The sequence below is a fragment of the Orbilia oligospora genome, assembly GCF_000225545.1.
Source record: "Orbilia oligospora ATCC 24927 unplaced genomic scaffold scaffold00079, whole genome shotgun sequence".
NCBI lineage: Eukaryota > Fungi > Ascomycota > Orbiliomycetes > Orbiliales > Orbiliaceae > Orbilia > Orbilia oligospora.
In genome coordinates this window covers 802,821-816,453 of record NW_011645636.1, presented here as the reverse complement: position 1 = coordinate 816,453, position 13,633 = coordinate 802,821, and the positions used below count along the sequence as shown (strand labels likewise).

The following is a 13,633-nucleotide window of genomic DNA, read 5'->3' as shown; positions in this document are numbered from 1 at the left end:
TAAGCTCTACCCCGTTGCCTGGGAGCGAAACAACGTTACCAGACCCAAGTCAATCCCAGCGCAGCCCAACCTCATCTCTAGCCGTCTACCTACTTAAGTACTTACTTAAGTACTTTTATAGCTGAGAACGAATATAAAGTACTTAAGTAGTATATATGGAATGCGAAACAGTCGATAATGACATAACACCATGGCCAAACCTCACAGGTCACAATATCGAACCACCGTCGTTGATTCCTAGGCCGAATTTTAATCATGTCGAATCGAAACAGGTGTCGCCGTCCACGATGACTCCTTTGCTGCTACCCAAAGAGGAAGGCTAGAGTCAAGGTCACCGCAAAAGAGGAGACGGATAGAAGATCATTCGGCCAGCAGTCGAAGCTCAAGTTCAGCAAGCTCATCAAAATCGGAATCGGACGCGATATCAAGCGTAGGTGTCAAGACACAATCCAGAAGAACAACAAATAATAGTTGCTGGTTATGCGGGAACTCTAAGAGTACACTTGATGTGGCTTATGTGATACCGAAATCGAATAAAGAGGTATTTTGATTCATAAATTTATTATCCCCAAATCTATTGTTTCTAAAAACTAATTGTCGGCGCCTACCTAGTTTGAATCGGATTACGAGCGGGGGTATTTTCCGTTCGCAAGCTTATCAAGCCTTGAGAATTCCATCCCTCTTTGTAAACTTTGCCATGATGCATTCGATCGAGATCCTCCTTTCTTTTCTGTTGTTCCAACAGATTTACAGTATTTCATCGATTTCGAGGAAGAGGACTTTAAACGAAGGAAGGGACTGCTAGAATCCTCGGCTGGGATGACTATCCCGCCCAGTACTTTGCGGCGTATAGTCCCAACTGGAGAAATGTATCAGAGACACATGGAGCTGCTGGAAGAAGCGGATGCAAAAAGTCAACCACATAATTATGAAAAGGAGCCAATGGATGAGCCCGCCAAATATGTGGGAGGACCATACGACGTCTATTTAAGGGTAAACTATTTCCCTTTCATAGACATCCCGCCTGGAAAGCTTTTGCATGCACAACATCGACAATGGCACGGCAGTCCCACCGCCATGATCATGCACGCTATGCGAAATTTGACCCGCGGTGACGGTTGGATGACGATGAGCCGGCTGATCAAAAGACAACTCGACGAGCTCCAGTATCTGTGGTCCAGGGAACCAGAAGCCAAGGCCTCATCTTTACCGATGATATCTAACCCGAGTTCTACATCTTCGCCTCGGACAACAGACAAACCGGCATCCGGCCAAAAATCAGGCCCAGAGGATGTACGTAAGGAAACAAGCCACCGCGAGGTTTCTTGGCAGTGGGGTCCAGCATCATCTTCAAATGATGCGATTTTATTGCTAAGTAACGTCGAAGAGCGATGCAGAGTCCGCAGAGAATCTCAATCAAGTAGAGACTAAGTGCCAACGAGGAAATTTATCTTTCTTACAGACAAGGGAAAGTATAGCTCGTTAACCGCATAAGAAGGGCCAGTGAGATGCAATACCATTTATACTAGACAAAACTTTCTAGGTTATGGCATCAGAGGTGCCCCAAAAGGGCATCCAAATCTTGACTACAGAATATAAATGTTAGCCCTCGTATATAAAGCTACCAAAGGAGAAAGGTTTATTAGAATACATTTCCTTTGAAGGAACTATGAGACAATAAACTTGGAAATTCTAGTTTGGAACCCTAAGATCTAGAGGCCTCTAAACGAAGCAACCGAGGTACATCGGATCGGTATCCTTTATGTAAAAGAAGTTTTAAAAATAGCTTGAAGCTTGGGATTTAAGTAATATATTTAAATCTTGCGACCGAGTTAGCTTTTACGTACTTGGATATATCGTTTTTCCGGCAGCTTGTGTCCGGACGTACACGTGCTTAATCGCGAGCATTAGATTGGTCGGAAAACCCACTGAAACATAATTTAACGAGGGACGACAGGGGATAGCTAACCAAGAATACTGAATTATCGAGCTATCAAACCGCTGCTCCTCCAGGAACTTTCGGTGATTAATCAATCGATTTCGGGATATCTTCAATAAAGCTGTTAACTAACATCCCTACGCATATGCAGCTAAACTCAAATCATTTCTAGCTGCGGTGTGTATAAGGCCCGAGAATGGTCAATCGCTGGATATGTATCCACTTGGGAACAATCATTCGTCAATGTTATACCGACTGTAACCACCTCTAAAGCTCAAATAATTATATAATCTCTGGTCTGTAGAATCGCGGTTGCCAAGAATAAATCATAGAAAAAGTCCTTCAGATCCCTCAGCTATGCATGTTTCAACCCAAAAAGCGATCTGTCAAGATGCATAATCCATATGCATATATGTGCTATAGCTATAGCGAACGGGTACGTACAGTGGCTTGGGGCTGACTATGATATCCTGCAAGTACCTTGACTCGACATCGGACCCGATCGAAACCCACCCCCTTCTTAGCTTATTCGCAATCATCAATGCAACTTCAGACGAGTTTTCCTGCTGGTAGAACCCGCTTTCGAATTTCGCCTATCTCTTTGTAGTTTATTTTGAGCACAAGTCGTTAGGCAGGCGACCCTCCTTCCCGGGTGGCCTGAAGCAGTAGCGATCCGGACGACGACTGCCTAAGACTATCAACCAAACGGTTTGCCCCGCCGCTTAAATTCCGACCACCACGAGCGCTGTGCTGTGCTGTGCACCGCCCTATTAGGTTACAATACGTGATATATTATCAGGGTCTTGCGATTAATATGGTAAATAACTACCGAAAAATCGAAAATCACATTCAAAGGACTACCCAGTCCTGCTGAGTTCATAATCCATTGATATCAAGTTATTTGGAAGTCATTCGGGCCCGTTAATCCCTCGAACCGTAGCACGGGCACGTTGCAGTGGCCATATCCCCATCCATCAAGCTCGTATACCAGGCACATAGTTTAGGCGAATAAACATGGAGGCTAAACAGAGCCCCCATCCCAAAAAAAAAGATAGGGCGGAAGACCAGGTGGTTCCACATGCAATATGTGCGTGGTTCTAACTAACTAAGGAACGTTACTACCTGCAAGTACTCGTTCCTGTAGGGAATAGGTCTTTTTCTTCGCCTTGATGTTTCCCACAATATGAGGTTTTAAAGGGAACCTGGTAGGTATTGTGGCGGCTCTACACGGACAGCTGTGGAGCCTTTTTTTCTGGACGCATACTACCCAAGCTCCTAGCGCTCATGACCATTGATCGTGCGAGTCCCGAGTTAATCCTGGAACAATGGTGGAATGGTGGGTTATTAATTATATAAGAATCATGATGGGTCCCGACATGACATATCGTTACTAGAAGAATATTCCAAGATATCTTGTTCATGCAGTCAACATAAAATATAATTCTTGGATCGGTACGTCGCTGTTCGGAGTACCAGACATATACACTAGCGCCTAATAGACTATCCTCGCACCAAAAACCGCATTGAAAAGAAATATCGACATCTACGTCTGCACAATTATACTGTTCTTTTTCGAAAACATTTTTTTCCATATAAAAGAAAAAACAAAATAAAATAAAGATAGAAAGATAGAAAGAAAGAAAGAGAGTATACCCAAAGTGGTCTGCTTCAAAAATGCCACCAATACAACACACATTCGGTACAACAGGCAACGTGCCTTCGCACCCCGGCGCCGGTATCACCCAAACGCCCCAAAACGGCCCTCTCCAAACCAACAATCCTTACTTCTCCCAACCCACACCATCACCATCAACATTACCAGTACCTCCTCCTCCACCACCACCTCCTTCTTCGGAAACAAACAAAGCAGAAGAACAACAGCAGTATACATCATCATCATCACCATCATCATTCCCAATTGCAGTTTCTTCAAGTCACAATTACGCTCACGAGAGTACATACCCCCAAGTATTATCGACATATGCTCACGAGAGTACATATCCCCAACCAGCGCCACATACTACATATGCACAAAATCCATATAACAATTACAATGACGCCGCTCAGCTGCCTCAGGAGCCAATACCGGCGTATACACGAGACGGACAGAATGATCCACCAGATTTATTGGCCGCGAGGAGGGAATATATAGATGTTGAGACACAAATTCAAAACGAGACAACTGAGTTAAAGTACGAGATTCACCCATAACCCCCCAATATAAGGCATATAATACATATATGCCCAAGAAGTATATTCACATAACTAACATTTCTTTTTTTTTTTAAAAAAAAAACAGCCACCGTCTAACCAACCCCTCTGAAAACTCCACAATAATAATATCACTCCAAAACTCAATTCGAAAACTCTACATCCGTCAGGGAGCACTAATGCAACGAATCCAAGACCTCCAAGACCCCAATTCATACGCCTTTCGACAATCCCAAGCCATGACGACGACAGCAAATTATCCGAATAACCAAACCCCACTGATATATGACGGCAATGAGCAAGAAAGAGAAGCAGACAGAAATCGTGCTCTCGCGTTGGCTAACTATACAGTTAAGCCCAGGCAGAAGCTTACAGGCTGTATTTGTCTTTTTATATTGATTATTATTGTGGCGTTTGTTATTATAGCGTTGGTGGTGAGTAATAAGAAGAAGCAGAGATAAAAGTCTGTGGCTTCCATTTGGGTTTTATGTTTGTGTATACATATTTCATTTATCTCGAGCTCATGTACAGGTGTCTTTTTCTGGGTCTGTGGGATATATCTCTTTTATTAGGGCCGGTTTGTATCCAATTGGAACCTTTAACATCTTATATTTTAATTAATACTATTCCCTCGATGGAGTAAACATCATATCATTACTATTTACCTAGCCAATCACCGCATCTAGACATTTAAACTCATGCAAGTGCTTCAAGCATTTGGGCGACTTCTTTTGACTATTGAGTGCCCCGGCCGTCATTACCGACCAACTCCTCAAACATAATTAATCAGCAGCCAACAGGTACCCAACTTCATAGCTAGATAAAATTTACTCCTAAATACTAATTCACTTGCGCAGCAATTAATTCTGGCTTACGAGATAAGTTCAATCAGTTGTTGAAGGAGGCTCCTTTGAATCCTTTTTTTTTCTCAATATAACATGCATGTACATGCATACATCTCTCCCCACACCTGGTCTCGAGGCTAATGGCCACACAATTGTGTTGGCGCTTAAAATATCCAACCCAATACTTCCTGCAACTTCGCATGCATAGACCAATATATATCCAAGGCAAACAAAAGGTAGGCTCAGAAGGCAGACTCCCCAATTCCCCGCCCTAAACAAGATCGAGATAGATATTTACTAGTTATAAGCCTCGATAGCAAACTCCAATATCGATCTATCCAATTAAGTACGTAAGTATTTCTGGCTAGAAATTCGAGAACTTCATCTTCTACCCCATAGCTTATAACGTTTGGTTTGAGATCTCTCCCTTCCTGGTTTTTTACCTGGGGCTTCACTAATAATACTACTGTTTGGGCTAGATCTAGGATTGACAACTATATGTAAGGCAGTGACTAGAGTATAAGAACCTGCCATTTTGAGCCTCAGGTCAATTGATCAACCGTATGGCTGAAAAAGTACCTCGACCAAGCCAAGGCAGAGGTGAACGTCCCCCAGACTACCTCAACAGGAACGATATGGTGGTACAGAACCGGACGGGCTACATAGCCATGGGTACTTCCAAGCCAGGATCATCGAAAGCCGAGGGTGAAAACTATCGGAAGCATGAAATCTCCAGCTAGCTGTAATTGTGAATATTACAGTGCACGAGGTATGTAATTTTCGAATTCGGAGATGTGAAAAAAGAATTTTCCAGGGAGATATAACATTGCATTAATATTGGGTTTGCTTGATGCCCTCGAATTAATTGTGGCGCAGTTCCTCTCATTACCACTTATCTAAGTATTTCTTAGAAAAACATTCAGTATCACAGCTTCATCTCACGCGCGCCATGCAGGCGCGCGCGTATAAGTATGATGCATGGCCAAAATACCGAAGCTTAGCTATATACATATATCCAAAATCACCCCGAAAGGTTTTAACAGTGGATATCCCTAGTTTAACAATTTGAACCTAATGAAAGTCATATCAGGAGTTCGGAGTAACTAATTGAGCATCACCAAGAATGTTGTTATCGCGTAAGTCCCGAGCCCCGCCGTATACGACAGGCAATGCGGATACTAAGCTAAATATCCTTCTAAACATGAACAGGCCCTATTCTGATAATAAATATTTTGTCCCTTGTCACGGCCAAAACAATACCAATAGAAGAATACAAAATTGGATGGATTTCAGCACTCCCGATTGAATTCGCAGCGGCACGAGCTGTCCTCGACGAGGAATATGAAGCACCAGAGCCTTATACTCGTCTTCGAGACGACAATGCCTACGTTTTCGGTCGAATAGGAAGCCACAATACCATCATTGCTTGCCTCCCAGCTGGCAGATACGGAACCGCCTCGGCCGCAGCCGTTGCAAGTCAAATGTATAACACATTCCCCGGTATAAAACTTAGTCTCATGGTTGGAGTCGGCGGCGGGGCACCGAGTGGAAGAAATGATATTCGGTTAGGCGACGTTATTGTTGGTCTGCCCACGCGAGACTCTAGCGGGGTTGTTCAGTATGATTTAGGGAAGACAGTGTCAGAGGGAAGATTTATCAAAACTGGGGCATTGAACGGGCCGCCTTTATCGGCCCTGAAAGGATGGCGGATGCTGTTCAGAGGATTACGGAGAAAGACGATAGATTTTCCTATCCGGGAAAAGGGCAAGATAGGCTTTTTAGGCCCGAATACGAGCATATCGATGGCAAACTAGATTGTGTAGACCATTGCGATTTCGGGAGTCTGGTTCATCGAGACCTTAGAGCGCACGAATATCCGCTTATCCATTATGGCATAATAGCATCTGCAAATCAGGTTTGCTCACACGCCCAAGAGCTTTGTTGTTTTCACTTAATTATACCATAGAGACCCTGATGTCTAACTTGAGAAAAAAATTAGGTTATGAAGCACGCAACTACCAGAGATAGAATTGCCAACGAAACCGGAGCAATTTGTTTTGAAATGGAAGCAGGAGGCCTGATGAATCTTTCCCCAACTCTAGTAGTTCGTGGGATCTGTGACTATTCGGACAGCCACAAAAATAAAATATGGCAACCATATGCGGCCCTGACGGCAGCGGTCTATGCTAAAGAGCTGCTCAAGGCATTACACAGTCGGGCACTGCTATCCACAGCCGAGTATAGTCAGAGCAAGGAGGGTGATAGGCTCGGAATCAACTACTCCATACCATTTAAAATCACCATACCAAGGCTCAAATCATTCGTCGGAAGAAACGACACAATTCTAGCTATATATAACTACTACTCGAGCTGTAAAATTCTGAACGGACAATCCTCTACGCCTTGCCTGTTTGCTATCACCGGCCTCGGAGGGGCCGGGAAAACACAAATTGCATTAGAATACGCTTACCGATATAAAAAAGACTTCACATCGATCTTTTGGATACATGCTGAGAGTGAGGGTAGCATCCAAAGATCCATCCTCACTGCCATGCAACAAATTGTTGATGAACAAGCAAAATACGCATTTCCTGGAAGAAATCCAAACTGTAGTCTAATAAGCGATGTTCTTAAGATGCCACGGCTTATAGATGAAGACTGTATTATTCAAGCACCCAACAGCAAAGATCAAGTTAAACTAAAGAATGCCTTTATCAGCTGGCTCGAATCGCATCCACACAACAGTCACGAATGGCTTCTTGTTTTAGACAATGCCGATGACTTGGAGGCTGTGAACTTAGAGGATTACTTACCGAAACTAGGATGGGGCTCAATCTTGATCACAAGTCGTCGACAGGAATTCGGGCCTGAAATCGAGCAAGTGAACCTCCAAGGCCTCGAACCAAGATTTGCAAGCCAGTTACTATTACAAGTACTCGGTATCGACAAAGTAAATGAAGGTAGACAACACTCCTGCACTTGCTCAAAGATAGGCCTCAAAGGAACTGGATGTTGACAATTTTTTCTTCGATCGCTATTAGTTCTCGAAGCAGATTCCATAGCTCTCGTTGAGGAGTTAGGGCTAATACCTCTTGCCATCGCCCAGGCTGGATACTTCATAAGGAAAGAGAAGATTCACATCAAAGAATACATACGGTTCCATTCGAATTTATTTATGGAAGTCCACTCTCAAAAGCCGCGCGTAGGTTGGAACTACGGGATTAGTACCGTGGCGACGACTTGGGAAGCGTCTTTCAGAGCCGTCGAAAAACATGACAAAAATGCTGCTCGCATGCTATTGGCATGCTCTTTTCTCGACCCTTCCAGGATCCAAGAAGTGATATTCTTAGATCCTGCCCCGGATATCGAGACCAAACTACAAGGTGCGTCAGTTTCCGCCATACGTACTAAATTATGATATTTAATTTGGGTTGTTATATCTAACTTTCCGGCAGTCAAAAGTAGAATCAGGGTTTTGCAATCGTATTCACTAATTCAGAGGCTAGACTCTGGTTCGTTCGCAATCCATCCCTTGGTCCACGCTTGGGCGAGAGGACGGCTCAGTGAGCCTGAACATCTTCAAGTGATAATTCAAGCTATGAATATTGTTGGGAACTTCGCCAGACGTGAAATGTTGTTACCCGAAAACCATATGGCACATTTCGCCCCCCACCTTGAGTATCTCTCTCGCCATTTAAAACTGAGGTTGACTCAAATTTTTTCCCTACCCGATCCAATAACAGAGCCGCAAAATCTCCTCATTGAAATTTTTTTGAGGACTAGAGAGGCCCTCCAACCGTACGGAAGAGTTAAAGAGGCTAAATTTTGGCGACGACAAGCAGCCAGAGCGGCGTTAATATTGATTTTACGGGACGGGAATATTTCGAGATTTTTCGATTTCGAGAACAGTGCAGACGTTTTCTCGCGACAAGGCCGGGTCCTGGAAGCAAAAGCTCGTTATGGAATCGCCACATATGGGTACATCATGACCGCAGCATTGCATATAAGAAAGGGATTTTCTTTTCTCTATGAAGCGCTTATTTGTTTCAAATGCTCAACCAAGCTATACATACTACAGATTCGTGAGAGGGTTTCGCTTCCGATATGTGTTACTGCCCTCAGAGTTGATGAAGATGAGGTGTTTGATGCTGAACAGCTCGAAGGGGAGATTCGCGAAAGCTCTAATCGGGCCGCAATGTTTCCAAGGGGGGCAGATTCATACCCGGAAGAAACCCTATACCACAAAGCTAGCAGATATATTTTTGGAGATTTCGATCTTAAGGGTCGATTGGAATCCGATATCAGTTCCTCTACCGATGATCTTGAAAGTTACTTGGATTTCGCTGAGGGGGAGGGTTGGGAGACAAAGACATTTAAATTGATATCAAGCATCTATATGCCCCGTTCTTTCCCAGAAAAAAAGGTCGGGTTGTTTGAACCTACAAGCCCTAAGCAGGGCAAGTATTTTGAAGGCCACAGTTTCCAAAAAACAGTAGTTCAAAAGCAGTTGGTTATTCCTGATAAATTCTGTTTAACAAGATCCAACATACTAAAACATGTTTTTGCTTCCCTTTTATCCTTCTTATCCACGCTTGCAAGATCCCTACCCGAGGCAATAATTATTCACATGGATCTATTCCGTGGGGGAGTAGGCGTAAGACGCTTATTAACTAAAATATTCATGTACTCGTTGGGCTTGTTCTTCTTATCTTTAAAGAGAGTAAGTCCTACCGGCTATGATATGCTCCTAAGATGGGTAGCCATCAAGGTTTACGTACCATACTTAAAGTTAAAACTGTATATATTAAAGAGGCGTTCGTCGAAACAAGCGCAGAAGGACTAAATTAGTTCACATTTTTTGTATAGATATCCACGTACTTGCATACCTTAAAATTTGTTCCAGGTTTGAGAAGGCTAGCTGTTCATGAATTCATCGAAGTCTCTCGCATCGTTATAAGATAACTAATAACATATTCTATATCTAGTGGTGTAGTTCTTAACTCGCACCCGCCTTGCCTCCAGACCAGTGCAGTTCTATATATATATATGTCTATATTTTTTAACAAATGAACTTTAAGTCGGTATTTCAAGATGACAAGAATAACACTACGAGGATATTTTCTACTAAAACCCTACCGTGTATATAGGTATATATAGAATTCTAGAAAGTAACCCGCTTGTGCCAAATCGCGAGGTAATAGACTGCAGGTATGCCGGCGGTTTTTGGTTCCATTTTGTTGTCTCGTTGCGCATGTGCATGTACCCGGTATGATAAGTGGGTAACCGTCACCAGCAGGGGGGTACAATAGCTGAGAATCTCGATACCAGCGGCACAGAGTACTCAAATTGAGCATAAGTGGGATGCCGATGCCTACAGGCAGTGGTCGGGATTATAATCTTTCAAGGGCAGGTGAGATTCCTAGAGATGCTAGTATCAGGATCGTAAGAATATTTTAGGAGGGCGTCAAAATATTGGGTGTATGCGGAGGCTTCCTGAGGCAATTGGGAAGGTTTAAATTGTGTAATTCGAAAGACAACATATATATCTTCGGTTTGTTTCCAGACTGTGTCATGTATATAAATCGATAGTTTCCCATAATATTGTTCCCTAAACTACATATTCGTGATATCGTGATGGTCTGGAGACAATATGGGTGCGAGTTCATACTGGTGATATTATCACTTGGTTCGGTAGTAAGTATAGGCCCCACCCACGAGACAAGGCTGCATCAAATCGTGGCTATTGTTCCTGTCCAGTTAGCATTTTTAAGCCAGTTTTCCCTGCCAAAAATCGACATGCACCACCCGAGCCCAAATTGAGGTATTCCCAGTCCAACTATACGAAGCCTCAAGTTTGGAAGCTGGGGAGCTCCAAGCAAAGCAAGGGACTTCTAAAAACACCCGGAACAATCCCCAAAAAGTGTTTATTGGAACTTCTAAAACATCGCCTCATCCATAGCTCAAGGGATCATTCATTTATTCTCGAAGCTCTGCACAGTGAGGTGATAGCTAATTTTGGAAACCCTCGCGCTTGCATGATCCCGCCCGTGCAGTGCTCTACTGGTTTTATAAAAGTATGTTTTTTTGCACTGCCTGGCTTGGGACTGTCTTGAGTGGCCCATGCCCCCCAGTCTAGTCTAGTCCAGGCCGGGAATGGAGGCCAAGGGCACCTTGTTTTGGTGAAACTGTCCCGAATACCGACCGCAGCAAGCACAAATTCGGCTTTTCCTTGGTCACTCGACTCTTCAAAGCTTCATGAATCCACCAGGTCACGATCTCAGATACCTACTAAACCAGCGATTCTCGTAGTATTCAAGTCCATTTTCTTTCACAAAACAAAAATATAATACGTAAACACCCCTCATGAGCCATATCCAGATCCGGTATCAAGAACCAGAGAGGAATTGAATAGCCTTGGCTTTTCGTCCGACCGGCCGGGTGATACCATCTTGCAAGCAATTCCCCAAGCTTTCTGTTCCACATAACAGGCCAGTGAAAAACGTAACGAACAAATAGCAATGATTCCTGCCCTGCATATTCTATTCTGGGGTTAGTCAGGTAGTTAATTTAGTCGCGGCGGCGGGCACCTTTTTTCCCCCCCAAAGCTCCACACTGGTTGCCTTTAAAGGCACCGCTTTCCTCACTACTTCCCCATTCTCTTTGCGGCTCTTTGATTCTATACTTCCTTCTCGATTTCTACCCTTGTGCTGCTGCGGGCACATCATGCTTCATATACCATAGCCGTGCTATTGGTACCGGAATCGGAGTTTCGTTTCCTCGTCCGATATATCGAAATCGCAGCCTATTTTCCGCCACCTCTTCGGATTCGTCTTTCCCGCGAGCTGCTGTTGTCGCCTGCCCGCCCCTCGTTATCAGGATAGAAACTTAACGATATAAGCCCCGCGCACGCGCACGCTCCCCCACAATATATACATACCTCCCCAAGCCATGGCCGCAAACATTGCAGACACCGCCGAATCGGCCCCCTTTATCGTCCCGGACGAAAAACGATATTTCCGCGAACTGATGGAAATCTCGGACATTCGAAGAAAGCTCGAACATCTCAACCTCTTTATTCAGTCCGAAGAATCCACAACCAATAACAACTACAGCAGCGGTATCCCGGACTCCGCATTCGCAAACCCGGCATTTAACAATGCTGCTGCATCGTCAGATTCGATTGCTTCTTCGATAAATAACCTCACGTTACACGAGAAAAAGGAGTTGAAAGCGGACTTGGATTTGAGGTTAAGTCAGTTGTTGACTATTGTAACAAAGGATAAGAAGAATCCGGCGGTCATTGAGGAGGAACAGTTGGCGAGGGAGATCGAAGCTCAAAGAAAAGAAGATGAAGAGTTAGACCGACAATATCATAGAGGGATGAAGTGGACGATTGGGATTGCCATTGGGTTTGGGTTGATGTGCATTATGATCCCGGCCACTGCCTTGCTGTTAGTACAGAAAGGAGTTATTTGAAGATTTATACTGCCCATTCTGTGAAATTTGAACCTTGGATTCAAAGAAACAAGGGTCCGAAGTCAGAAATATCAGTAAGATATCGATATATCCCTAGAGTGGTGAGAACCATGATCCCGAGATCAGAATTGCAGATGACCCTAAAACCTCAAACTGCTTACCCCCGCCGGATTTCCAAAGCGGAATTATTTCAGCACGAGAAAATTACGGTCTGAATTTGGGGAAATAGTGGAAGATCGCAGCCATGTTCCAAACGGACAAATTACTTCCACGGTATCTCGACATATCTTGAGTAATCTTTCAAGGTTCCATCTGAGCATTCGATTTATTTGTATGATCGTATTCGGGCGTTTTCTTATGTTTGGTATCGTTTTATATGTATTATAAAGGACGCACGATTTATGGACGGTTGACCACTTTGGTTTGCTTTTGAACAACGATGTTTTCTTGAAGAGGCTGAAGCAGTAACAAACAAGCTTAAAGTTTGAACCCGTTTTCGAACCTATGAATTCGTGGTTTCAGTTATCAAGCACCCTCATTAGTTCACTGCTTACCTAGGTTAGGTAGCCAGCCCCGAGGGTTGTATCTGAAGGCACTTGGTTACACAAAGAATTTGTAGGCAAGTTTAATCTCATGCACGAATCGACTATCAAATTTTCGCTAGTCTCGAAATTTTGAACGCCTAACTTTCGAATCAATATAATTCGGGCATGATTAGATCGACTGCTATGTCTCCCGCGTACGTACTTTTCAACGTTCAAAGCTCGAATAATAATGGTTTGCCCTGAAAGTCAGCACCAAGTAAACGTACCAGATATATATCGATATATAGGTGGGGTACTCCACAGATCCTTCAAACCCGCATCGAATTTATACCATCCTCCGATTCCTCGGGAATAATTTAATTAAAATAAATTCCCTTTCCATAGTTTATAGCGTGTGGTTTTGACTTGTGCCTAGGGTTTTTTAAAGTCGAGAAGGCTAACGGTTTTGAAGCTTTTGATCCACCGTCGATAGTCTACTATCCTGGTCCCTTCATTAGCAATATCTAGACGTATAATCCATCAAACATACCCTCTCAATTCAACCATTGTAGAATAGTATTCCCAAAACAATATTTCGGAAAACCGCCGCTGTAATACTTTGAATTGGATTGGTGATA

General features: G+C 43.6%; 4 protein-coding genes across 4 annotated transcripts; all 4 read left to right on the top strand.

The window, feature by feature from the left end:
• Window positions 1–882: 882 nt before the first annotated feature.
• Window positions 883–1,431, top strand: AOL_s00079g265 (uncharacterized protein; the record flags this gene model as incomplete). Its single annotated transcript, XM_011124140.1, has 1 exon — window positions 883–1,431. One exon carries the CDS (start codon window positions 883–885, stop codon window positions 1,429–1,431), a length of 549 nt encoding a protein of 182 aa, XP_011122442.1.
• A 2,182-nt stretch (window positions 1,432–3,613) lies between these two features.
• Window positions 3,614–4,150, top strand: AOL_s00079g264 (uncharacterized protein; the record flags this gene model as incomplete). Its single annotated transcript, XM_011124139.1, has 1 exon — window positions 3,614–4,150. One exon carries the CDS (start codon window positions 3,614–3,616, stop codon window positions 4,148–4,150), a length of 537 nt encoding a protein of 178 aa, XP_011122441.1.
• Window positions 4,151–6,118: 1,968 nt separating this feature from the next.
• AOL_s00079g263 (uncharacterized protein) lies at window positions 6,119–9,838 on the top strand (the record flags this gene model as incomplete). Its single annotated transcript, XM_011124138.1, has 6 exons — window positions 6,119–6,131; window positions 6,205–6,559; window positions 6,625–6,910; window positions 6,995–7,955; window positions 8,037–8,378; window positions 8,451–9,838. 6 exons carry the CDS (start codon window positions 6,119–6,121, stop codon window positions 9,836–9,838), a joined length of 3,345 nt encoding a protein of 1,114 aa, XP_011122440.1.
• Window positions 9,839–11,943: 2,105 nt separating this feature from the next.
• Window positions 11,944–12,471, top strand: AOL_s00079g262 (uncharacterized protein; the record flags this gene model as incomplete). Its single annotated transcript, XM_011124137.1, has 1 exon — window positions 11,944–12,471. One exon carries the CDS (start codon window positions 11,944–11,946, stop codon window positions 12,469–12,471), a length of 528 nt encoding a protein of 175 aa, XP_011122439.1.
• Window positions 12,472–13,633: the final 1,162 nt, after the last annotated feature.